The sequence below is a fragment of the Neospora caninum genome, chromosome IV (genome assembly GCF_000208865.1).
Source record: "Neospora caninum Liverpool complete genome, chromosome IV".
In the NCBI taxonomy this organism is placed as follows: Eukaryota; Apicomplexa; class Conoidasida; order Eucoccidiorida; family Sarcocystidae; genus Neospora; species Neospora caninum.
Window position 1 is genome coordinate 562,538 of NC_018389.1, and position 26,803 is coordinate 589,340.

General features: G+C 53.2%; 3 protein-coding genes across 3 annotated transcripts; 1 reads left to right on the forward strand and 2 right to left on the reverse strand.

Moving 5' to 3' along the window:
- Positions 1-2,304: 2,304 nt before the first annotated feature.
- On the reverse strand, positions 2,305-9,107 carry NCLIV_010270 (putative thrombospondin type 1 domain-containing protein; the record flags this gene model as incomplete). Its single annotated transcript, XM_003880542.1, has 11 exons — positions 2,305-2,600; positions 3,219-3,339; positions 3,837-3,943; positions 4,268-4,343; positions 4,880-4,971; positions 5,159-5,221; positions 6,120-6,227; positions 6,527-6,692; positions 7,110-7,277; positions 7,691-7,893; positions 8,276-9,107. 11 exons carry the CDS (start codon positions 9,105-9,107, stop codon positions 2,305-2,307), a joined length of 2,232 nt encoding a protein of 743 aa, XP_003880591.1.
- A 2,995-nt stretch (positions 9,108-12,102) lies between these two features.
- Positions 12,103-18,510, forward strand: NCLIV_010280 (putative serine protease/subtilase; the record flags this gene model as incomplete). The annotated part of the gene is made up of 8 exons (XM_003880543.1): positions 12,103-12,555; positions 12,969-13,616; positions 14,320-14,584; positions 15,262-15,428; positions 15,825-16,069; positions 17,317-17,498; positions 17,748-17,927; positions 18,278-18,510. 8 exons carry the CDS (start codon positions 12,103-12,105, stop codon positions 18,508-18,510), a joined length of 2,373 nt encoding a protein of 790 aa, XP_003880592.1.
- Positions 18,511-20,844: 2,334 nt separating this feature from the next.
- Positions 20,845-26,122, reverse strand: NCLIV_010290 (c8orf53 homolog, related; the record flags this gene model as incomplete). Its single annotated transcript, XM_003880544.1, has 8 exons — positions 20,845-21,240; positions 21,386-21,455; positions 23,733-23,881; positions 24,271-24,431; positions 24,761-24,909; positions 25,087-25,158; positions 25,491-25,558; positions 26,120-26,122. The coding sequence occupies 8 exons, from the start codon at positions 26,120-26,122 to the stop codon at positions 20,845-20,847; spliced, it is 1,068 nt and encodes a 355-aa protein (XP_003880593.1).
- Between the last annotated feature and the right edge of the window lie 681 nt (positions 26,123-26,803).

Sequence of the window (26,803 nt, forward strand, 5' to 3'; positions counted from 1 at the left end):
GTCGGGCCCACACGCGATTCTCTTCGAAAAGCCGACGCGGTGATAAGGATCTTCTTCGCGCGGATATTTCGCTCCTTCGCAAACAGTGCCGGGGCAACTTCGGTTCGGGGTCCGGCGGTTCAGCCGGCGCGAGATTTAGGTGACAGAGAGAATCCGCGAGAAAAGGGTGAAGAGAACAGAGAATAAGAGGGAGAGAAAGAGAATGAGAGAGAAGAACAGGTTAAACGAACAGGTTAAACGAGAAACGGCGAGACAGGGAGAGAAGGAGAGAGTAAGACGACAGGGGGGAAGAAGGCGCGATATGAAAGAGAAGCGACCTACAGGGCGCCGCGTGTCACCCCTGAACACGACCGGGATTCCCAGGCGGGGCGTTTCGGGGAAAGGAGATAGGAGATAGCCGGAGAAAGAGACGACTGGGGGAGCAGCAAGTGCGGAAAGAAGAGAGATTCCGGCAACGCGCTAGAGCAACAAGGTTCAGGGAAAACCTTTTACTTCACTCTCTTCGCCATGTCTTCACGGCAAAGGGGCCCTACACAACGGGGGACCCAGCAGTGTCCTTTGGCGGGTGACTAGACTTGCATCTTCAGTCGCTAAACAAGGAGGAGAACAGGGTTCAGGAGCACTTCTTCTTCTCCCGGCTTCTAGAGAAAAGAGAAAAAAGTGTCGATAATCCAGGGGAGGGTAAGGAGAGCTCCGTTGCATGCGGAGAGGAGGACGCGTCAGCCTCACAGAAAAACTCAGGCACGGCAGGGGAAGGAGAAAAACGCGGATTCCTGTGTTTCAGAAACGGGTCCTGACCGCAGCAAGCAGCCTTGTTGCTGAGAGAAGAAGTCAGTTGTGGTGGACGAAGGAACCGAGCAAAGAGTGGAGGCCATGAGGACGCAGCTGCTTGAGAAGACAAAACCCGCTGTTTCTCTGCATGCGCCGAGCAGATGCATGAACGAGAGAGCGGGAGCGCGAGCAGTCGACCGGTACGCACATCCTCAAACGAACACCGACAAGCGTGGAGACGGAGTCGACGGGAACTTTCCAGTTACTTCGAAAGCGAATCTCGTGCTCTGTGTGAGACGTAAGACTTGGCACAGCAGAGGCGTCTCTTGTACGGGGTTTCACGCCGTCCTCCGTGACCGGCTGTCCAAAAAAATCGTCAGGCCAACAAAGAGACGTTTCCTCTGGTTCGCTAGAGCCGCCACAACGCTTCCGGCAAATGGAAACATCTGCAGCGAACAGCCAAAGCGTTAGGTTTTCTTGCAATCTTCCCCATACCGAAAGAATAACGGGGGGTTCAGAGAGCACTCTAGGATAAGGCCCTGGATACAGAACCGAGACTTTCCTCGTCCACGCAACACGCTGCGGTGTCGATACACCCCGAGGGGTTCCAGTTTCTGGAACCGGTCTTTTCCTGCGCTTTTGGCAGGTCGAAAGGCGAACAGCCGCCGTAGCTGTGTGGGTCTTTTCGCTCCGTGGGCACGATGAGACATGCAATTCCCCCTCTACAGACACTGGCAGAACCGATAGTCGAAGCGTCACAAAGAGACACGAGAGATCCAGTGATTTGTCGAGTGTTCTTGGGCTCCATCCCTGTGGCCAAGCGATGCGCACCCCGGCGAGCGTCTCGGCGCGGAAAAAAACCCCGGTGGGTTGGGGGGGGGGGGGAAGCAAAGAAACCGCTCGGATTCCCAAACTTCTCCAGGGGAAAGAAGACAGGCACGTCGACGAGCCTGGAATCCCACTCCTGTAGAGCAGACGCAAATGCAACGTCGCTACTAAGCTGTATACCCTTCAGGAGTGTGCGAGCGAACATGCGAGATGTGTATATAGATATGGAAGCGTGTGGCTTAGAGATAAGGTCGTCAGAGGCCTAGCCGATTGGCAGTCTCTAAAGCAGGCGCGTGCAGATTGCTCTCTGCTCATGCGTCGCTCTCAGCACATAGTCGGTCCGCGCCTGCGAGGATGTGCAGAGAAAAGCAAAACAGCCCAGGAAACGGAGGATCTGTCTCAGACTATTTTCGAGAGGCGGCGCTCTTGTCCATTTGGCTGAAGTCTCATGGTCAGGACGTTTCTATCCGAAACGTGGTGAACAAGACTGCTTCTACAAGCGCCTGCATGCGTACCGGTAGGCAGAAGACGCCTTTAATTGCAGAAGCTACGGTCGACGTGTAAAGTGTAGACGGACACCCTCAGGTCGACACTGCCAAGAATGGAAAACGCGCTGAAGCGGCGACTTTTCCATTCTCGTCGAGCAGAAGGCTAATCGGCCTGTGCTCTCAAGACAGGGCTTTCCTCGGGGAAGAAGTTCCACGCTCAGAACGAAAAGGGGTGGACCGTGAATCCCCCCAAGCCGAGCTCGCGCCTCGCAGCTTCTGTTTGTGCACGTATGGTGGGCATCGAAAGCCGGTATTTTTGGAGGTGGGTGTCTTCTCTTTCATCGGTGTTGCGTGCATCTCGGGAAGATAGCCAGAAGCTGGAACTCGGCCCACCTGGAGACTGAACTAGCGACACTGTGGGCATCTGCCCCGAGGCCGCATCCTGCAGGCTGAAGCACTGCATCAGCGCCTTGTAGAGATCGGATGTCGCAGAGCCTAAAGTCCTCTCGAGCTCTGACCCGTCCAGAAAAAAACACATCCGCCCGGTGAACAGGCAACGCCTCCATGAACAGGTGAGTGCGTGCGAAGATGCATCTGCGTATCTACACCATCGTGGCCGCCAACATACGTGTATATATCTCCATCTATCTATAACCACATCTATATCTATCTATCTATCTATCTATCTATCTATCTATATATATATATATATATATATAGATAGATAGATAGATAGATAGATAGATATAGAAATGTTTGACTTCTTCGGCATTCCTATGCCTGCGTAGATCTCTGTGCCTATCCATTTATCGAGTCTGAATATACAGATATATATACATATATATATATATATATATATTTGTGTATGAGGTGGAGTGCCTTTCCATACCGGCAACAGGGCTGGCGTGTATATCGGTGGGGACAAGTTTTTCCTTTATAGAATGTTTTTGATTTTTCCCAACGTGTATTGCATGCATCTGTGTGCGGGTCTCCACCCAACCTCCACTGTGCAGAACTTCCGAGGTTGCTGAGTTCATCTCTTTCCTCAGCGAAAACAAGCCGCGCCCCGGAGCACCGCGACGCGTCCGCGTTCCTCGCCTCGCTCTCCGCAAGCGAGGTGACAAGGCTCACCTTTGTGAGCACTGTCGACAGTCGTCACTCCGGGATCGATTGTGATGCTAAATTTCCACTGCTTGAGGGATTCATTCCAGCCTTCTGTTTGCGCGAGCGCCTCCCGAGACAGTTGCAGTGTCTGTTCCAGAAACACGGGAAAGGCTCGACGCGAAACTCTCGGAGCAGAATGGCGATGCCGTCGCCTCCGCGGTTGATGAGTTTCGGGCCCCAACGCGCGCCTTCTGTGCACCCTGCTCTGGTTTTGGCGCGACTCCACGTCCTGCGTCGACTTCCCAAGTAATGCTGACGCGCGATCACCCCATGTTACGAACGGGGGACTTCGCCTCCAGACGCGTTTTCGTTTTCCTTCCCTTCGTTCGACAGTCTTCTGTCTCCCTGTCCCGTGCTGCGCCTCACGCGCCCCTCTTTCTAGCCTGCGCGGTGCCGTCTTTGCTTACTCGCCCGTCCCTCTCCCTTTCTTCCTCTCACTTTTCTTCAGTATCTCGCTGTCTCCCTCTCTGTCTCTCGCTTCCACGCCCCTTCAGCCGCACCCCGTTTGCCGTCTGTCTTCATTGCGGCGCTTCCTCTCTTTCCTCCCCCTCCCTCTTCCTGGATCTTTTCCCCAAAAACGCTTACTTTGGCAAGTGTGGCGAGAAGATCCGGGGCGCAATACTCGAATTGCGCCTCTCGCTGCGCCTCCGTTCCCAGCGAAACGCCAGTCGGAAGGTTGACTTGGAAGATCTCTGCCGAAAAGAAATGGGTCAGATTTTCATGCATACACAGGTATACGTCTGCATGTCCTTGCACTTCAACACGTCTCTCCTTTCGCAGACTGGCGTATACGCGTGTGTCGGATGGCGTACACTCCGCCGGACTCAGGGAAGTCGTCGCGGCTTCAGTTTTCGTCTCCGATTCTTTTTATCGCCTTTGAGAGAGGCTGGTCAGAAGGCCGGCTACGAATCGGGTTCCACCCCCGACACGTCCATCGCCTACAAAGGTTCACTTTTTTTTTGCGTTTTCTCGTTTGAATCTAAAACGCGCACACAGCATCTGTCCTCCTTCCTTACTCGTGCCGCCTGCGCACGAGCGCTCTTCTGACAGGGCGGGGCAATCGACGGCTGGGTCTATGAACGCTTCGGCATACTGCAGCACAAATTCAAAGAAGAGCGAGAAGCGACATGCGCAAAAGCTGAGATCTCGACTCTTTCCCGCAGCGGCGTCAGCCTTTCCTGTCCCGCTTTTGAGGATGGGGCGCGCATTTGCGGGACCGCCGTCGGCTTCTGCGTCTCCGTCCAATGCAAGTTCCGTGCCTGACCGCGCTGATGCCATCTCCCCGAGAGCGGCTTTTTGACAAAACTACGAGACAAACAATTCGCCCCCTCTACTCGTATCTCTCTTTGTCGATACAGGTGCACATGCATGCACATACAGAGTTATCGTTCCGTATGAACGCATGTGCACACACGTCTACACACGGAAATATGTGTAAATGTGTGGATAGACCGGTGTGTATTGTGTGTGTAGGCGAGTGGGAGGAGGCGTCAAAGGAAGCGTTTCTGGAATCTGTTTCCGTGTTTTCTCGTGCTGTTCCGCGGCGGATGCAGCAATCGAACGGGGACAAATGCGAAGAGATAAGAGATTCCTGTTTCTTCCTTGAGAGATGCCTTAAAAGCACTCACCTCGATCGATCGCGACCGCTTCGCGGTGTTTTGAGAGCACTGTTTGTCGCAGGCGGTCCATTCAGACCACGCAGTGACTTGGCAGTGGCAACCTGACAGACAGGTAAAGGAACTCTACGCTAATACAAAAGGATTAATTATGTCCATTTGTGCATCTAAGTTGATACTCAGTTATATAATTTTGACGCAGATCGCCGTGGTATTCCGAGGGGCAACCGAGAGGAGAGCGAGGGCCTCGGAGGAAAAGAGGATTCCCTGCTCCACTAGACCGCGACTTACCAAAGGGGGCCAAGCCCGCGAACAAGGAACATATCTTCCTGCCTGCTGCAATGTCTTCCAAACCTGGACCGAATCACAAAACACACAGCTCAGCACACAACAGCACTAGGTTCTCACGACTCACTCTTTCAGAGGGCCAGGAAACGTTACAAGAAGCTGGGCAAGACAGAGCACAGACGTCGACATAGATTGCTTCTGGTTGGTTCGATATGAGGTTTTTCTTCGTGTATCGAACGTCATCGATGTTTGCCTAATTCGTCATTGCTGGGGGGATGAGCGGCCGCTGTAGGTCATCGTACACTGCAACGGACAGTCACAATGGAGCCTTTCACCCACGTGAAAAAATCCTGTGGTGCGCAGCGGCTCTTCCATGTGGGCGGAGGAAGCTGTGTCTCTTCACACCTTGTTCGAGATTTGGGAACGAGACGGACGTCTACGATCTCGTTTCTCTGCCTGGCTACGTACTATCGATACTGGACGCCCTTTTGAAGAGGGGTGTCTGTCATCCTCAACCAAAGTAACGGTTTGTCTGGAGGCGTCAAGGAGACCGCACTGGGCCCCAAAAAAAGATCTAGAGCGGCGGAGTCTGTCGCCCGGAACAGACAGATCAAGATACATTTCTACTCCGTCGACACGTCTCCTCCCCATGCTTCCGAATGGCCATCGGGTACTCATGGACATGATTGTCTTCCTCGGTCGACATTCGGATAAAAATTTGATGTGGCGTCGAAGGATAAACAACTCATTTGTGTCTCTCGAGAGTCAGAGCGGGCACCGTGCCTTTCCAACAGCCACATGCTCTCCCGAACCACGATTTCGCAATGAGAATGCAGGACTGCTTGTTCGTGCTCCCCTCAAAACCTGTTGTTTTCGGTTCCAGGAGGCGAGGGCGCTTGCTGCCGGATGGAAAACGACGCGATTGCAGCGTTTGCAGTGTCACGTGCTTTGTTTTCCGACATACTTTCGGCCGAATACGTCGCGATGTGGTTGGTCTCCTCGTCACTCGGCATGCACTGAGTTATGAGTTGAGAAAGGGTAGTCGGCGGCCCCTGAAGAGCGGCTCCGAGCTCTGCACGTTCGAACCACATTTTTGGAAAACGATCATGTCGGGCCTCCAACAGCGGGGGTTTCCAGGCGTGCCAGGGGTAATAACGGTAGAGTCGAGAGTTTACGACTACCGCATCTTCTTGCCTCTTCTTCTACGCGGCAATACGATGTGACAAAGTCCGGATTTCTGTGTTGAGACGCTGCGGCGCTCGGCAGACGCTCTTCACATTCACAAAAACGAATCGTCTGTGCACCCCGAAGGCAACGTTTTGTGAGCGTCTCCCTAGGCGGGTCGGCGGGTTCCTTGTGGGAAAACCTCACTCCGCAGGACCTCTTCAGGGAACCGATTCGGGTCGGCCTCGTAGGTGTCGGCGTCTCCGTTGCCGTCTGGATAGAGAACGAATTCGAGTTGCCAGAATCGGGACCCCGTCGACAAGTCGGTTCTCATGGACGTTAGGGAGCAGCGGTCCGTCCCGAGGCCGAGGGTCTACCAGAAGGAGAAGGGAAGAAAAGCGACAACGTACCGATCGACAGAACTTGCTCGATTCCTCCGTTCTGCCTGCGCCGATAGATCCGTGAGGGGACTGCGATATCCGCACGTGGAAGAAGAGCCTCTGCGCCGGATCTCCACAATTTAGGAAGATTCGGCGGCAGATGGCCGTGTTGTTCTACGAACTGGCGAGATCCAAACTGGACAGTGAAAACAGGATGTCCAGGAAACGGCGTTGCCAGGGCGTCTCGTGGGTGGTACGGAATCCCGCCTTTTGCAACTCCAGTGCTGGGGAAGGTGGCGAAACGGAGAATCTGTGGCAGTCACTCTCGCGGATTCGCCGCTCTTCCGGTGTCCCTGGTGCATCTTCGCCGTTGTGAAGGATCTGTCGCTCACTGACGTGCTCCGCCCTACCGTTTCAAGGGCTCTCCGTAAGTCGCCGTAGCATGCAGGAAACGCTTCAACGTGGTGATCCGTCAGTCTCTCTGTGGTCGAACGAGCAATCACGAAGGCACGGCATTCTCCGGTGCACTCTCGCCGCTCCACGAGACCCGGACAGAGCGTTGGATCTGGGCCAAGAACCTGAACGAAAATGTCGGACAGAGACTCTCTTGGCAATCACTTTTCCCTGCAAAAAAAACTCCACAGAGCCGATAGTCGGGTACTGCCAAGGGCGCGCGTCACAGGTACAGTCCCACATCGCTTCGTTTTCTTTCTCTCTCCAATTTCTTCCCTGTTCCCACCAGATGTACCCTCCCTGCGATACCTAAAAGGCGCACACATGCATTACGCACGTGGTATATGTATGCATATATATATATATATATATGAATTTGCAAAAGGTCTTGAACGTCATTGTTTACCGGAACCATATAGATGCCTACGTACGGGAAACGTACGTGTAGCGAGGTCGACATGCAGATTCGAGAGGGGGCGAGGGAAACTGGATGTTCTTGAAGTTACACAGTTAATATTCCTCGCATTGAGGCACTCACTGTAATCCTTCGTCGTCGAGTTGAATACTCCGAGGTGCACAAAGAGGGACATGCTGTCCACTCGGACCAGGCGGAAGTTTTGCACTCTTCGACGAGGCTTTCTTTTTCAACAATCAGCAGTTTCTGCTTTGCCGTTAAGGTTGCGAGGAGGATCAACGCGACGACGAGAGCTACGGCAGTGACGGCGACACCGATCGTCAAGCCTGCAGAACAAGCCAGCCTTGACACATGCAAATCGAACTAAAGGCCTGCACGCTATTCCAGTATCCAGGCGCAAGACAGGTCGATCGTGAGAAGAAGCAAATCATGAACGGCCGACGATGCCGTTTTCATGCGCCTCTGAGGCGGCAGCTCAGACTCCACAAACTCGGAGCGGTTCAACTTACACGCACCCTGACGCACTCCTACATTTCTCTACACATGCATAATGTCATCGCACACGCCCTGATCCTACAAGCATGCAACGATACACATTCACATTCGGATGTTCCGCCGCACCGACTACGCCTCGCCCCCTCCTCGACGAATGCGTTTTCAGGAGGTTTTCCTTCCCCATGGTGTGTCGAGCGCGGTGTTTCGGCGTACCCAATCTCCGTTTTTGCAGTTTTTTCGCCAGTTCCGACAGAGCCGGCTCCGTCATGGAGGTGAAAGACTCTAGGTTTCTGGATCCTGACGCGTCGCTTGCCTGCGTCTTCGTGCCCCCGCTGGAGCTGATGACTAGAGACTGGAGCGTGGAATCAATCGTTGCTATCGACTCTTTCTCTCTCTCTCGCAGTTCCCGCGAAGCGCCTTGATTTTCTGCAATCGCTTCGGAATTCCAAGGCGCCGCATCGTCTGTTTGTGTCCATTCCGGTTCGTCTCTGTAGTCGTGCAGAACACTGCTGAGGGCGGCGACGACGCCTGCAGGCTTCAGTTTCTCCTCAGACAGGTTTTCTCCGAAACGCACAGAGAGCTTGGAGGATCGTCTGCTCGTCGCCGTCGAAGATTTTTTGAGGATGGAAAGCGCAACTCCCGAAGAGCGGCCGCCTGCCAACATGGGCTCGGGTGCGCCATCGCTTCGCTTGTTTGCACCCGCTGGTGATGACACCGACGCTTTGTGGAGCGATCTTGTTTCCTCCCCGTCGGACGTTTCCGAGGAATCCGGACCGGAGGCGCGCGCGTCTTCTCCATCGGCGTCTTCCTCTCGCGACGATTTTGCGGAGACATGCCTCGATCCGGCAGAAGACTTCAGACTTTCCCGGCCATTTTGGTCGCGTGTTCGCGTCGAAGAAGTACCTGTTCTTGCCCTCACGCTCCCCTCTCGTTCGGCTTCGGCGCCTCCATCCTCCGAGTCGTCGTCATGTTCACATTCAGACGCGGTGTTCTCGGGATTGGAATCCATCACCGAATCCTTGCCAGCAGGCCCCCAGTCGTCCATTTTTAAACCGCAGTGCGTCTACGAAATACATATATACGTTTCGTGCTTTCCGAAGGAGGTATGCCTGTGTATATGGGATTCACTATGGGGCCGTTGTCGCTGTCTGAGACTGGCTGATGTGTGCGCTTCCTCACTTTGGGTCTGAGGCGGCGAATGTGGACTGTTTAGATGAACGTGGGCCACAGAGCGTTTAGACGGTTGAATCACACAGTGGCTGGAGAGCAGGAGCGACGGCTCATTGCGTAGAGGTGAAGCTTCAGATCGCGAAAGCGAGTGAGAGACCGGAGCAAGCGGAACGTGAAAGCAGCTTTTGTTCCAGATTTTGGAGGCTTGAAGCTCTGCCACATGTGCCTGTACTACGTTGGGTTTAGCCGGATACAGGTTCGCCCTGACCACCCGCACGATGTCCACTGAGGCATGAGCACAGTGGACGAGAACAGATGCGTTTTAGGGCCCGGACTGTGCGAGTGTGTTTTGGCCGCAGTGATTTCTGTTTTCACCGCGACGGCGTCAAGCCTTTCCTCGGCACCGGCCTCCTTCGTTTTCTTCCGCCTTTTCGAGCAGGATTTCCCGCTAAAGTAGAGAGCTCGATCCACCAATGCCGACTGTGTGCCTGGCCCGTCGTGTATGTCTGGGAGTCTAGAGAGTTAGGAGCAGCGAAACGGCACTAGATGTTTCTCGAGTACATGGAAGTACAACAGTTTTCGCGGCATTACCGGAGCAAGCGCAACGCCTTTTTGTACTGATCTGTCTCTAGAGACAATCGGCTAGAGTGAAAACGGTGCCCCGCCCCCTAGACTACGTGCCGACGCATGCTTAAATTTCACTGCGTATAGCGCAAAAATGCCAATCTGGCGCCTCAAAAGCAGCTATGAGACCAGCGCACAAAAAGAACAGCAAAGATCCCGCAGATCGTTGACGCACGCCAGAGAGGGGAATCGGGTGAAAACCGGTCGAATATGAAACTCCTCAAACTTGGACGGTGGGAATTTTAGGGTGTGCTTTTCGTCGAGGGACGCTCGGCAGCCGCCAAGGAAAAAGCCCTCTGTGTTGCGCGTTTCCCTGAATGCCAAGTAATTCACGTTAATTAGGAAGCGTAAAAGTCCATGCATGTGGTGAAGGAAGCGTGGATACGCGTTGCTAGTTTTCCTAAACGACTCCGAGCAAGCGGGAAGCATGCGACGAATGACCGGCAGCTGGTTCGTGCTTGAAAAGCAAGAAACAGCGGCAAATCCGTCCTGTGAAAATAGCCACGTTTATGGAGGAAAGAAAAAACGACGTTCCCGTGGTTTAATCTCCGTGCGGTAGTCGGTGCACGTCGACTGTGAAGGTTCCTCGCTGTTGCGAGGTCCCATTGAACACGAAATGCAACGCACGGCGTTCTCGAAAGGAATTCCAATAAAACGAACTGAGAGGCAGGGTTTTCTCAAGAGAATGCAGATTCTGAGGGCGAAACACAAGGCGCTTTCCGTTTTAGAAAAACCTGAAAGGTCTCATGAGATTTTTGAACGCCATCGCTCCGGTTCAGATCAAAAGTAGAAACGGTGTTGCCTGATCAAGACGGGGGAAACCCGAATTGTTTGAGTGCAGGTTTTCCTGCCTTCGTTTGCTGTGCTCGAGAAACGACTGCGCCAGTTCGTGTGAAAAATCTCACCCCCCAACGCGCGCGTTCCTCTTCCTTTTCGCTGTTGTGGTGCCTGAACCTGTTCCGACAGAGAGAGCGTCTGCTTTCAAAAGGGAGTTTGCAGCATTGCCACGGTCTCGACTGTTTCACCGTCTACAGCCAGAGCCCTTCCTACCTGTATGCCGCGAACGAAAGCGCGAAATCGGCGCCAGCAAAAGAATTCGTGTTTCAAGGTTACCGCCGAGGTCCTGGACTCGTCGTACTACGGGAATTCAAACAGTGGCGTTTCGTCTTGCGGTGATAGAGTTTGTCCATGCGAAATGACTCGAAAACTCTTGAGGATTCCCTTTCACTCAAAACAAAAGTGCCCGCGTCTACGTTTTCCGATCGCCTGCAGATCTTCTCTGTACAGCGTTTCCTTTTTTCGAGCAGAATCGATACACCACCCTCACTTTACCAGCCGAGAAAAGAAGAAAAGACGCGACACGAACTGACGCGAGTAGTATTTTACCACACTAAAGCCGCTTGAGAGTCCCGCATGTAGTGTTGCAACAAAAAGTACAAAGGGAAAAAGTAGCATTCAATTTGCTTTGTCCGGCATCGCCTTTCTGCTCTCATAAATCTACCTCACTTTTTCCCTTTAGTGGGACTATGACCACTCACTCCGGTCCGTTATGAACATCCTCATCCTTCCATTCCCACTTTCCGTGCTTTCGTTCGGAGGGTCAGATCTCAGAGTTTCTGAGGGCAAGGAGAGCCCTCAGACGTTGCCAGTTCGGGTGCACTGAAGCACACGCCACATGTGCTTGTCTATCCCAGACCTTAGCGGATACCTAGTCATCCCCTCCCTTTGCGCATCCGTTTCCAGAAGAGTCGCCTGAGGTCTCCTGAGGAGAACGCGCCTTGTTTACAGCTCTTTTTTCGGACGTGTCACGGCCCCTCAAGGCTTAAACGGAAGCTCTTGAGTTTCCTCTTTTCCATTTTGTAAGTGACGCGTCAACTCCCCTGCATAGAACCCCAACGTGTCTGACCCACGTGGAGGGTTGTACTCGTCGGTAGTGCCCCTTTCGAAATTCGGGAGATGAACCGCTCAATGTCCAACAAATAAATCTGCACGGACCTGGCCTACCCCGCAAGTCCTTGCTTACCGGCCATTCTGTGCGTTGGGTTTGAGTCTTTAAAATCCGAGACTCTCTCCTTATGGCCCCTCCCGCCAGCCCCGGAGGGCGGGCCGTTTCCCCGCTAGGGGAAACGGAAAATCGCTTTCCGGAGACGTTTCTCACAAAGGCCTCAGCGGGGAACCGACGGCGACTACGCGGTTTCTCGCTGTGCGTACCGCTCGCGTGTTTCGCTGCGTTTTCGTCCCTTTCCATGTGTCCTTGGGTACACACGGCGCCCTCCATTTCGTCTTCTTTGGCAGACTACTCTGAGGAAGTAGCACCCGTGGACTTTAATGAAAAGGCCGGAAGCGAGACGGTGGAGAAGGATGTCTTTCTCAAAGAAAACGGAGTGCACGGACCCCCCGCGAACGGCAGCAGCGCTACGCCCCGCCGCCATGGTGGAGTTCTGGATTCTTCGTCTCTCCGAAGAACGGCGCTGGCGCGAGCTCCAGAGCCGGGGGGGGACACTAGAGACGCCAGGGCGGACGTCAAGACACGATCAGGAAAAACAAGGAAATCAGTCCTGGCAAGCTTGGTCGAGACAAAGGAGGAAGAAGCGTCGGAAGTGACGAGAGTGGAAGTGCCGGAGCGCGATGTGGCGAGAACCTGTCCGTATGAACATCCCCTTCGCCTACTCTTCGCTGATGTGCAAAGGAAAAGAGAAGTGAGGCTGGGGCACAGAGAACCAGTCAGTTGCCCAACTCCAGCAAGAGGTTTTCGATGTAGGAAACGAAAGACGGTCTCTCTGAAGTTAACACTGCCTGTGCACCACTGCAGCGAGACTGCTGTACAGAAGTGCGGAGGCGACTTTAAGATTCAGGGATGTATTCCTGGCGAGTGTTTATTAGTCGGAGTCTGTCAACAAGACAAGAAAACACAGAGGAGCCGCCTTCCAACACAGTCAAGCACGCCTCGCGTTGACACATGGCGATTCCTAGGGACACAAAGAGCTCTCTTTTGCCGTTGCGATGTAACGTTGCTTTTCCGCATTAGAAGACGTATTTCCACAGATCCCTTGTCGTTCCTGTTTCGTCCAATGTTGTGTCACTGCGTGTACGTGTGGTTTCACTTCCTCAGCGCCGCCGAGTACGGGCGACACGCCGCCTCGATCCCAGCGAGAACATCATTCTGCGCTGGGACGTCGAGTGTCTTGGCAGTCTTCCGCGAAAACTGGCAGCTCTTGAGGAACACCTGGACCCTGAAGAGCGGGCATCCGGCGAGATTCACCTGTTTCGTTCAGATCGGGAGAAAGCCGTTTCGGCCCGCGTTTTTCCTCAGCAGCCGATCGATCTTTCCCCCGTTCAGCCCGTTGTCTTTCGTAAAGGCGTGTTTTACAGCGACCGTGTCACAAAGGCACACGGGCAGGGCGGAGCCATGGAGGCGCATGCCGTCACCGGTCGCTCTCTCGCCCTCAGTATCTTGGCAGGTGCTCTCGGAGTCCGAGTGTCTACCGCGGGGATGGGGGCGTGCGGAGGAGCCTGCCGCTCGCCCGCAAAGACCGACCGCAAAGAAGAGGGGAAATGGGAAGCGGAAAGAGAAGGGAAGCAAGCAGGAGACGTCGGAAGTGGGGAGGAGACTCGTGAGGCGTTCGACTGTACAGAGGCGTGTGAAAAAGAACTCGAGCGACGGTTCTGGTCAACCACTATCGAGACCCTCCACGCGACATTCTGCCCACTGTTCCACATCGATATTCTGCAAATCACCAATCTGTCAGGCGTTATGGAGGTAAGCATGAAACTCAAAACGAAGACGAACCACCAAGAGAGAGCCAAGGAAAACCCCTCCGGCTTTAAACGAGGGACTGGTCGACAGCGGTTCTCTGTACCACCCGTTTCAGCCGTTGCCAGTATAGTTTCTTCCACTTTTCTCGCATTCCGTGAACTACCAGTAAGCCAAACGTGCACTCTGGAGGTGTTGACCAGAGAGGCCTCTTCCTCAGACCGACGCGCTCTTTCACAGGACAGACTTCACTTGCCGCGTTGCCCCTCGTTGTCCCCCTTCGCTTAAAATCGGTAAAGTTCTCAGGTGCGGCCTGGAGAGCAGTCGCTGCCATGAACAAATGAAAACTGTTTTTGAGGGTCAACAACAGAAGGAATGGACCGATTTCTGAAACGTCCGCTCCCTCACCCATTCACAAACACTGGTCACTTCCAGCTTGCTCGGCCTGTGCCCTACACATTCGACGACGATAAGCCTCCCAGCGAGTTGGAGAGACCCTCGTGTGGGTTTGGGTCTCTTTCCCGTCTGCTGGAGCGTCTCTTCTCTGCATCCCAGAGAAGGAAGCAAAACAAACACGTGGCGTGGGGCATACACGCTTTACTGTCACCTTCCTCTCCTCTTTCCTTATGAGCACGCGGTCTCTCCACCTCTGTCGTCTTTCCGTCTCACGAGAAGAACGGCACTGTGAACCTTTTTCGTATTGTTCCAGCGTCTCGGCATTCTAAATGTCTCCTCCCTCCCGGGGTATCTGGCGAACACACATGGCCAACGGTTCCCTACACACCGATCGAAACTAACGGAAGTCGCGAAATGCATGAAAAGCGTGTCGCCGGACAGCACGGGCACTCCGCAGCAAGTCGGAGCGAACGTCGAGAGCATCACCGAGTACCAAAAGCAGTGGCATCACCTGCGTCAAGTCAGCGACTTCTCGCTCTGGTCTGATAAGGCCTGGGCGGAGTTGACTCCTCAGTCAGGTGGGCCGTGGGCGAAACGATTCCGCTGAAGACCCAGCGGATCCAGACACTCGCGAAACGAATTCCACAAAAGAAAACGACACCTGTCCTCAGAGTCTCCTCCATCCGTCGAGTCTTGCCATTCAACTAAAAAGAAAGGTGTATGCAATCCATTTAAAGATATCTATTTATAGTCACGGATATACATGCTATGTCGAGACACGGAACAGGACGATCAGTTTTTGACAGCAGGCATGTGCTCAGATTTTTTGAAATGTAGGGGGACAACACAGACGCTCCTGTACAGCTAAATATCAAAATGCACATGAGCACAGTCACGTTCGTCTAACCTCGAGGGACTCATCCTGAGCCTATATATATATATATATATATACATATATATATATATATATATATATATATAGTTGAGTACACATGGGCAAGACCGGATATGCTTACATACGAAGGCACATACTGTGAATGCTTTTGTGTGGATCTGTCTGTGCTGGGGACGAGAATCGTCCTGCCATCGAGAAGCCTGGCATATCCTAACTAGACCTTTGAATCATGGGCACAGCAAAGCACAGAACTGCGTGTCGTTGTGGTACCTGGACACTTGCACGCCTTGTTTCTGGACAGCGAAGCCAGAAGCAGTTTAGTGCGTTGAGACTGAAGCTGCCGCGTCTCGTTTCCTTCAGAGAAGAACACCCCAGTAGTCGCGTTGCTCGACACGGGGTGCTCCAAACACGAGGACTACTGGGACGAGACAAGCGCTAACAGCCGATTGTGGAAAAATGTTGGCGAAAACTGTTCGAACCAGCGTGATGACGACGGGAACGGGTACATCGACGACTGTTGGGGCTGGGTAAGACCAGGCAAAAAGTTGAAATTTCCCTCGGGGAAAGAGGGACGCAAACCAGCACGCCTAATTCAACGTTCGAGTCATCGCTGGGTACCCGCCACCGCGAAAAAGAAAGGAGAGTGGTGTCTGACTCGTTACTCAAGCTGACAAGAGAAATCGAATCTGAAAGAGCGCTTTTCCTGTACGGGCATTCTCTCTCTGGAGAGCTGGCATCTTGGCTTCTCGCTAGGTTCTACAGCGGCCTATTTCTCCCTTTCGATCCTCCAGTTGGATGCGGGGCACCATCTCGAGTCCGGTATTTGTTCTGGGCGATATGCGAGCCACAGTCGTTCGCGAGGTGTCGTGTCTAGGAATAGCAATGCTCAGACTCGTCGTCTACCAGTCGATGTTTCCCTGCAGAATTTCGCCGAGAATAACGGCAACGTTTTCGGCGACGACTCCGCGCACGGCACCACCATGGCCTCTTTGTTGGTAGCCAAGCACAACGATTCCAAACGCGGAGTCGGCGTCATGAAGACTGGGAAAATCATGTGCCTGAAAACGGGGACGAACAGCCAAGTGTACGCCAGTGCGGTCATTGCTGCTCTCCAGTACGCCATCAACAACGGTGCAAAAATCAGCGTGTGCGCTTTCACGTTTTCTAAGTAAGACGTCCATACTGGACCAAAACATCTTGCATGGACCTGGTTAACAAGCGTGTACAGAAAAACACTTTTTCAAGAATACACACACATCTAGAACCGTAATATGTATATATATATATATATATTTATTCTCAAAATGGATATAGGCACAGAGGTATCGGCATTGATACCTCACAGACTGTCTGCGTGGAAAACGACCGGCCGCTGCGAGTTCGTGGAAGAGCCTCCCTCATGAGGGTCTGTCGCGGACAACCGTTTTTTTGCATCTGGACACGGCACCGCCCCAGTACCAAAGCGACCTTTCACTGCTGCGGCTGCTGGAAGGCATAGAGCGTTTTTTGTTCTTGAACGACAAAGTTGCGATGTTTAGTTCATTGAATGGAACGCAGCGCCTACTCTGAAGTATGTGAGCATGCCGCGCCTGCAGTTTGCGCATTCGCTCTAAAGACTTGGCCGCTCTTGCCCCATACACTTGGTGCTGGGCCGTCTCGATCGTCGATTGCCTCTGACCCCCTAATGATACAGACCTACCACACTAACTCGGAGTCTTTTACTCGGGGTTTCTCGCGAAAAAGAGAGACGGAAGCAGCCGGAAGCCTGAAGAACGAACCGAGGACCCTAGATAGAGAGAAGCGTGGTGGCGGGGTTGCGTAGGCGTGAGTCGGCGCACGCAGAATCTGTGGCGGGCCACGAACAGATCTAAGGGCTGAATGTCTCTCAAACCATGGCTGCTCTCTCTTCTCTGGTCCTGTTTTTATGTGACAGAAAGACAGAAGCTCTAGAGGCCGTCTTCACATCTCTGGGAAACCACAACCATTTGGCCATCGCAAGCGCCGGCTCAGGTTCCTGCGATCTCGATACTGACAGTGACTGCATGTAGGGGCGAGGATGCGCGTTCTGTCCCCCTTAGTGACGCCCAAAAGGGAAATCCATCGGAGCAGCTCTGAGATTCTAAGAAATGAAGGATTGACAACACTGTTCACAGCCTTTAACCACACAGGAGAAGGTTTGCAGCAACCGTCATGAACTTGCTGCATGGCACAACGGAATCCAACAGTAGGGAGCGCCCGGAACTCCTGGTTCCGCCACAGAGCTCCTTCGTTTTGTGTCAACGAAGGGGTATTAGAACAGGAAAAAAACCAGCATATCAAGAACAGGACTAAATCGGTGCGTGGCTTCTGGAGTCTGTTCCGTGCACTCAAAGGGGCGTCGCCGAACTGCCGACTTGTCTGTCCTACCTGTCACAGGCTGTACCCTGCGGCTTTCCAAGCGCCTAATCTTCTGGTCGTGGGATCCAGCAAACTCACGGGAGGCCCATGTTGTTCCAGCAACTGGGGAAAAAAGTCCGTGCATGTTTTTGCGCCAGGAAATCGTCTCTGGACGGGAACAAATGTGGACCACGACGCGCAAACGACCGCTTGCAAGACGTGTAAGTGAAGAAACCCGACTGAAGGAAAGAGTCGGCTGAACTCATCGAAAACCTCCGACGTCAATCGACAGAAGACGGGGCTTAAATGTGGATGGGTCTTTCTTTTGAACCGCTCCAGGGCGTGCGCCCTAACGTGTTGTGCTTTTCGCCTAGAGTGGCAGAGACTGCAACCCCTTTACAGATCGCATTTCCCTCCTCCTGACTGACCTCGTTTTCCCGCCTGTCGTGCTTCGCCATCTTCCTCTTCAGGCGCTGCATTCGCGTACGGGACTTCAGGAGCCGCCGCTCTCACCGGTGGAGTCGCAGCCATGGTTTGGGCGTATCTCCAAACCACGAAACCTGTAGGGTGGACCTCGTCAGAGGCCCCAGAAAGCATTCGCGTGAAGCACGCCCTTGTTTACGGGTCTACACCTTCGTATCGGCTGGCCGGTAAGCTTTTTGGAGCCCGTGTTTTTAAAACGTTTATCGCTTTTCGGAAAAGACGCACCAGGGGGTCCGTTCTATAAGCAGAAAAGACTGCCGAGGGAGAGCACACAGGCGGTGAGAGGGGGGAGACGACGCTCCCCGTCCGCTAGCTGTGCGCCTACAGAGTGACACATAGAACGGTAGAACTCTGTGCTATCGTGTCCATCTCTTATGCCTTCACAGCCTGTCCGAATCAGTAAAGCTGAGCTTTCTAGAAACAGAAAAAAGGAGATTAGACGGCGCTAGTGTTCAAAACTGCATGTTGCCCAACCCGCGGAGCCTCTGTTCCTCGCTTTTTTCTTCCTGGTGTGCAGGCGCCTGCGAGGCCAACGGCATTGTGAACATGTACAGCGCAATGCACTACTTCGACACAGTTCCCCTCCCTTTTGAGCCTGTTTACCAAGACTATCCGTCGATTTTCCAGTTCAACGTCCCTCCCCTTCTTGGAGCTTCACCACTCTCCATGCACTTGTCTCGAACACTCGTTCTGTGCTCCGTCGGACCTTCTGTTCTCGCCCTCTTCGGGGCGCCTCTATTCTTCGCGTGACAACCCACGAACTTACACAGACATACCCATATACACATTTGTGCACGGAATTTGATGAGACATAACCCCAGCGTCACAGGATCCTGATTACAACGATTTCAGCCGCCACAACCAGTACATTGGAGGGGCGGTGGATCACAGTCACCGAGATCTTGGGTCTCTGCGCATAGATAAACCGAAGCATCTTCAGCCAAGTATGTATGCATAGGCATGCACGCGCATGCATATGCCTCGTTTGTGTTTATATATAACCGTACACATGCATTCATACGTATATATGCATATATATATAAGAAAGGAAACACTCCTCGCAGCAGGGAGGGATGCTGTCGTTCTCTAGAGGTCACCGCTCTTGTGAACGAATCAGTGACAAAAGCGGCACAATTTACCAAGCCAGGGAATGAATGTGGAACACGGCAGCTGGGAAAACGCCAAAGGCGCCAGGGAGAGCTGACGCACACCTGTACTCTGCAAGAGAAAACAAGTTCCTCAAAGTCGTCCTGAGCTACGCACCGTTCTTGCGGTATTCTGACTCGGATGTATTGAACTACAGTTAAATAGACACATCCAGATTTATAGAGATATCGATACACGGGAAACGGATTGAAATGTAGAGATTGATCGGTATGGAAGTGAGAGATCGATCTACAGATTCCTATCTAGACATGCATAGGTAGATATGCAGAGATGGACATCAGAAATAAAACCCCATCCGCGACAGCCTCGGCATTCCAGTTCATGTGAAAGCGACTCTTTTCTCGCGCGGTGTAGTTTCGACGTGTTTTTTCCTCATCGTTCCGCATGACTCAACCTTCTGTAAGGTAGCTGAAGGAGCGTCTCGGCGTCACCCCATGAAAAAGCCGCATCTCTTCCTGGCTTCTCTTACACATTTGCGGGAGCAGAAGTCTTCAGCTGCACGAAGTGTTTTCTTCTTGCTATTTGAAGAGTCCCCATCGATCCCTGATACCTCCCCGCCACTGCGCCGTTTTTCAGCCGTTCAAAATAGTCGGCGGAACTCCAGGCATTGTGTCTTCAAACCGCCCGGAAAAAGTGGAACATCGCTCTGGCTCGCAACCCGAAAAGCGGCAGAAGACAAACCTTCTTTCAAACGGCACGCAAGAACCTCCTTTGTCGTTTTCTTTCTTTCTTTCAGAACTCCACTCGTGGATCCCCTGCGGCAGGCCGTCGGCAAGTAGCACACGGCCGTCTGCATGCAGGCACAGAGAGGTGAAAGGCAAACATCTGAGAGTTTGATCCTCTACTTTGCTTCTTTCGGTTCGAACGAAAGGGCTTCTTCACAGGGTGAATTCTTTTTCCCGGACCGCTCAGGAAAGATGTTTTGCTTCGCTGTTTGCCAAGAGCATGCAATTGGGCGCGGTTCTGTGTAAGTCCCAGTGATGCAGCCACACTCTTTACAGACTTTCCTTGAGAGACATATCCACGACAGAACCGTCTTCCCTTTCTTTGAGTGCCGATTCCCGCGCTCCTTTTCCGCCCAGAGAAACTAGAAGATTCTTTGCTGTCGAAGCGGAGAGCCTTTTGTGGCGACGGCCGCGCATCTCAAGTCACATTGGGCCAGTTACACGCGCTTCTCTTTGCTGGTGAAGCAAATCCCACTTTCGGGCGGTAACGGGGTTTTGAGGTATATCCTCTAGAGTACATTTCTTCTCCTGGAGGTATCCTTCGCTTTTCTTGTACGGGTGTGTAGACAGGGAGAACTTTGTGGCGCTGACAGAGCTGTCACGCTCTGCACAAGATACCCCCAACCTTGAAGATCCTGTCATTCCTGTTCAGGGAAACCAGCTTCTCGCGAGAGTCGACGCTAAGGAAAGAACGCAAGGCGTTCACATCCGTTGACAGATCCATCTGGTTCTTTCTCTGTGCATTTTGTACGCACCTTATCCATGTATCTGTGAAAAGAAGGCGCGCGCGGTTGCCGGAAACGTTGCTTCACTTTCGCGAGTTAAGGGTGGTGAGTTTTCTCCCTTTGAACTTCTGCTTCGATTCTTTCCCTGTCTTTTTTCCTCTCTCCCCTTCTCCACTTTTTCTTTGCTTTCGTCTCGTTCCGTTCTGGGCGTCCTGCCGTTTTCTTCCGGTCACGCTCCCTCTCGGCTCTCTTTCTCGACTTCTTCCCCCCTCTTTACTTTCACTCTCTTTACTCTCACTCCTGTGCATTTCCCCCACCCTGCTTCCTTCGTTTTCTTCCTTCGTGTTCGTTCGACGGTTCCTTGGTGCGATGAGGCCGTGGCGAGTTCCTGCGCTCGGGCCCAGGCGCCTCGAGCTGTCGAAACTGACCCGTGCCGGAAAGCATCTTCCCTCAGCCACACTCTCTTGTTATCCCTCCTGGCCCAGACTTTCCACCGCACTTTGGAAAACGGTTTCTTTTCCCTTCCCCACCACGTGCTCCCTTGGTTCAAAGAATCCAGTCTCTTGTCCGCGAAACTCTCTCATCTCCAGGTCCAACTCCTCTTCTCTCTCTTCTTCTCTCTCCTCTTCGCTCTCTTCTTCTCTGTCTTCTTCTCTGTCTTCTTCTCTCTCTTCGTCGCTCTCTTCGTCGCTCTCTTCGTCGCTCTCTTCGTCGCTCTCTTCTTCTCCCTCCTCTTCTCTCTCTTCTTCGCTCTCTTCTTCTCTCGCTTCGTCCCTCTCTTCTTCCTCCTCTTCTTCGGCGTCTTCCCGCGCTGGCTCTGTCTCCTTTTTTGCGTTGTCTCGGCCCCGGCGATCCTTTTGGTTCTCGGGATTCAGCACCCCACAGGGCCCTCAGAGACAGGCCCGCGTCATCCACGTGGTCTTCGTCGCAGTCGTCTTCACTATGCCCTCTCTCTGCGTCTATTTTGGCTGCACGCCTGCGCTCCTCAACTGGTGGATGCAGGCCTACAGACTCATCGAGTATCCGCCCCAAGCGGACCCGCGCATCATTCCCGCGATCCTGAACGGGCGGGAACCTCCTGCAAAGAGCGAAGACTCGGAACGAAACACCAACCGATAAAGAGAAAAACACTCCTGCCAAAAGTCAAGGAAAAGAGAGATGGGCGGATTGCTCTGATGCAGAGAGATCGCGTCTCCTGAGAACACCGCGTCTTCATACGCGTCCGTCGCTGTCACTGCGTCTTTCGAGCGCAACTCGCCTTCGCTGTACGCAGCGTTCAACGTCTCTCTTTGGTTCTGTGGCTCTGTGCAGAGGTTTTTCCTCTTCCTGGTGACTCTGCCCAGTCTCTCGTGCTCGTTTCTGTACTCACGCTTCCCGCGACTTTGCTTCTCCCCATCTGCTGGCTCGTCGGTTTCTCGGCGTTTCAACTGCCTCCTTGTTTCCTCGCATTGCAGAGACGCTCCCATCCTGTCGGAAATTGCTGGTCTCTTTCACATGTTCTTGATCGAACAGTACGTGCATATAAATCGCATAAATACATACATACGCCTACGTATATATATATATATATATGTACTTGCAGCTGCGTAGGCATATTGATTTCGTTACCTGCGGAGCATGCGGATGAGGCTTCAGCAAAAGGGAAACATATGGGAATTCTGTGACTTGTGAGATTAAGTGAAGTTTCAGTTAAGGCTAGCGCGCACGCCTCCATGACAGACCCCGATACCGCCACTTGTAGCAGCGGCGCTGAGACGTGAAAGGACAGAACGGAGAAGAGGAATCACGTAGAGAGACAGAGAAATAGATAGACACGAAGATTGGTAATGAGATAGATAGATAGATAGATAGATAGATACAGATAGATGGACACATACATAGAGATATAGATATATGCCACGTGGGCGAAAACACCTGTGTGTGTGTTTCCTGGGACAATGCGCGTCCCCAGTTAAACACACTGCGTTCTCGGTTACAGGCGGCCGAGATGGTTTTCCCCATTTGGTGTTTGTAGAAAGCGCTAGGCGAGAAGGGACCATAAGCGTGTGTACAAGTGAGGGAGACTCCGGTGGCCGTGTCTGTGTGCTGACCAGGTGCGTCTGGTTTGGTTCTCCGTGTATTCAGTAGAAGTCGTCTCTCCAGTGAACGCTCTGAACCACCTGAAAGGGCTGACGGAAAACTGGCGAGTTCTTCTCTCGTTTTCGTTCCTTCTGAAGCACAGGACACTTCCCCGTGCCCATCATGGCATACTCGGCGGGGCAACTCTTCACGGCTCAACTCTTTTGTATTGCTTAACTAATTCCTGTTAGGTTTGATATTCTATGCCAACCGATCGAAAATCGTGATATGCTTGCGATACGAACATAGTCCTGATGGCCACGTTCCTGGTCTATAGTTAGCCACTGCGTCCTTGGAATCAGACCAAAAGACTCCAGTAATTGCACCAGGGAACAAAGCGCGTTCGTTCTTGAGAAAGCGACTGTCGAACCCCCATACAGATTGGTTCACCGAAGGCAACATACCCGTCGACTCCGACCTCTCGTACGACCTCGATTTCGTCTCGCGAAAAAGAGTCTTTTTGCTTTTCGCACACAACCACGTGCCACGGTAAGGCTGCTCCGGCTGCCACTGTGCACGCCCTACCGCTCCGCTGGAGGCTGTGATGTGTGTCGCAGAACAGGAGACAGGAGTTTCTGCAGTGGTTATTCCCCAGCGAAAACGATTCGGCACGAGCTGGAGACGAACGGCAAGCTGATGGCTTTGACAAGGGAGGAGAAAAGAGAAACGTGTCTCCCCGAGAGACAGGGAACCGTACCAAAACAGGAAAGGAACTACAGGACTCGCGCGTCACCACCTGTATATGTATGCGTAAACAGATGTCCACATCCATCTGGAGGATATCAGATGGGCACATACATGTATATATATACATATATATGTATGTATGTATGTATGTATGTATGTATGTATGTATGTATATATATATATATATATATATATTAGATGTAGAGAGCGAGTGTTCAATGAGACAGGAGAGGAGGTTAGAAGCTTTGTCATGTGCTTTGGTAGTAATAAGCACGCGAGAAAACGGCAGTCGACCAGATAAGGAGCGGCCCCTGTTGCTGGGAGGATGTGGCAATGGCCCAGGTGTCTCCGTCGCTGTGTTTTCCTGCCTTAGGTTCTTAAGCCGAGAGATGCGCCGAGCCTCTCTGTTGCGAAGAAAAGGGGAATGGATCAGCGAGGAGTGCGTAGACAGGTGGCGGCGACAGCCGCGTGGCTTGGAGAAAGAGGCAAGACGCGAAACCGTGTCAAGCGAAGTTTGAACGGGAAGAAAGGCCTTGTTCTCCTCCCTCACTTCGAAGCCGAAGGAACGGAGGCGATAGCGTCTGGCAACCGTTCGACTGCAAATTTGTGGTTTTTCACGTAGATGATTGGGACACCGGGGATCTTCCGAATGCGCCGCTTCAAGTCTTTGTCGTTCGTTGCTACAAGGTAGCACTTGTGCTGAGGCAGCGCACGGAAAAGGAACCCGCAGCATACAGGCTGGGAGACGGCGCGAAGGTCCTCAGACGAAGATATCATGAGACACTCTGAGGGCAATTTTCCTGCGAAGTCGACTTTTCCTGTAGCCTGCCTTCCACACACATCCCATGCGTTTACCTCTGCATGCAGTGCCACGCAGGTGTGGGCTCCAAAACATTCCCCTCCGACGGTACATATGTACAGGTAAAAACCTGGATGTGCCAAACGCATATACAGAAAACGAGACTGTCCTGAGAGATATGCGCACATCCTCGATTCCGGGTACGCATACAAGTATTCCAAACAGGTTGGAAAGCGTTCGCCTTTGTGTCGGGGAACACAGCTAGCCTGCGCCAGGTCGGGCTCCGTACCTCTGTGACGCGACGAACAATGCAGTCGTCGGCGTACGTCCCAGGGTGGCAGCAAGTCAGGCGCTTGAATCGTCGGTCTTTCGCGAGAGCGAGGGCGAGGCGGTAGCGGTGCCCGAGCTTTTCCAACTCGGCTACCGCGCAATCCGTGATGCACGGAATGCCTGTAAATACGCGCACCGGAGAAAGCCGACGAACAGAACGCCCACTGAAAAGCCCGCGGGACTCCTGTTTGGCCGCAAGGCCCGCACAGAGAGCGCGCCGCAGCCCAGCGAGCGAGATGCCTCTGGCTGTGTGAAGGAAACAAACTGCCCGATACAGAAGACGCGCGTTTTCAGAGGGCTCCTGAGGTCGCCAGACATTTCTGACGCTCCCGCTACCGGCGCATGCGCAGCAGGGACAGCTGCAACGAAACGCTCTGTGGAAACCGAAACAGTTCGACTTTCGCGGGCAGGAAACCGCCTGGGCGAGGCCGGCTGTGGGGCGGACGTACACTTGGCGACGAGGCAGTCCATCAGACCCTTGATCACGTCCGTCTTGATCTGGACAGCTGCGTTGACGAAGTTTGTGTCGACGATCACTTGGTAGGGCGGGACGAGGTTCGTGTTATAGAGGAAAAACATGCTGCTGTTCGCCTGCACACTGGGCCAGCGCCCCAGAGAAATTCAACCGACGCTTTGAACGCAAAGCTCAGAACCATGGCACGTAAGAACCACACACGGAACCAAGCTGCGCTGGCCGTGCGCACGACAGCTTCGTATCTACAGGACTGCCCAAGAAAAACTCGTGTTTGCAAACGAGGGGGGGGTCGGGCCTTACTGTTCTCGAATGGTCTCTTCTCTCTGTTTTTTCTTCGCCTCCCGCAAAGCCTTCTTCTCGTCGTCTTTCTTCCTGAAGCGAGGGAGACAGCGCACACCCGCGACTGACGGGGTTCAGAGCGCCGTGGCGCGAAACACCCGAGACAGAGACGGAACTGCGAAAGACACTCTCGAGAGACTCCTGCGTCATAGATTGCACACACGACGGCGCCTCCGGTCTTTCCCATGCACGCGAACTCCTGATACCTGCCTGTTTCTCCCGGAAAAGAAACTACCCCGCGTGTCGAGAGTGGAGGCCTAGCGCGTGATGGGCTGCGAGAACCACCTTGGAGCCGGATGTTTGACGGAGCGCAAACAAAAAACAACGCATGAATCCGAGGCCGCGATTGAGACGGGCAAACCTACAGTCTCTCGTCCTTTGGGTTGATGCGCCTTTTCACGGCTGCAAACTTCCGCGTCTTCTTCGCCTTGCCCTAAATAACGCACCAGCGAAGTTTCGACACGTGACACACCGGATTGAAACACTCAGGACAGAGATGCCTCCAGAGCCATGGAATGCAAAACACGTAGAGAAAAACCACTTTGCGTTCGATTTTCACGGCGGCTTTAGCAGTTACTGCTTTCCCATGAAGATCCCGGCCTCAGTTTCACCCCCCATTCACTCCGTTTGTGTCTCGACACCAGGGAGAAGGCGTCCTCAGAGTTTTGGCGTGGAGGAAAGCGCTGGGAGTTTCGTTCTACCAGGCAGCCCGAGTCCAAAAACCAGTTCTGAAACGCTTTCCCGCAGTGCCGCCATGCCAGGCGTCTCCTACTCATAGTGGTGCGTCTTTTTGTCAGGCGTGTTTTGTTGGCAGAGCGATTTTTTGCGTGAGCAGCCGAACAGAGGGGGGTGTCCTTTTTTCTCTGTGGAGCTTCCGCCCGCACAGAGAACTCCCAGAGCCGCCCCCGGAGGAAAACCCCCCACTGGATCGAGGCGAAAAGACTGGTTCTTTGACTCCTGTGAAGCTGCACAAGTTCAGGACGCGGCGACTTACCATCGTGACGAAAGTTGGAGAAGCTGTGGCAGCTCTTCTAAGGGGCCTTTTCCCCGACCGCGTGAGAATGCCGATTCGATCCTGAAGGGAATCCTCTGGAGCAGAAGGGAGCGACTGTGCCTATTCAAAAGCAAAAGAGGCGGTCGTGGCGGCGTCTGGGCGAGTTTGTGGATCCTGGATGTGCCCTTGTGGACGTGACAAAGTCGCGGTCTGGAGGCGTGGCTTCGCGAGGACGCAGGACACAAATAGATAGCCTGCTCCAGAAAACGCGTTGGAAGCCCGTTGGCGACGGGCGATGGTGGGAGCAGTGACAAGGTGCGAGAAGAATTGTTATCCGCGCAACTCTCAAGGAAACTGAGCACGCCAAAAACGCGAGGCAGAGTGGAGAGTTGAGAGCGATTCTCAGCCGACGAGAAAGGCGCGTTTCAAGAGACCGAAGAATGGAGAGAAAGGAAAGGCCCCGCGTGCTCAGTCGGCACAAGAAAAGGACGCCAGTGAACAGTTCTGGAAAGTCACGCTTTGGATGTTTTCCTGGTCCGTAAGCGGCTCTTGGGAATCGGTCAAAAAACCCTGTCGGGAGCACTCAACTTTTCTGTCAGCTCAGCGACTGCATGCACGCGCATGCAAGAGTCTTGCCGGTTTAGGTACGGCTCTCGAGAACCAGAAAAAAATGCAGAAATGAAC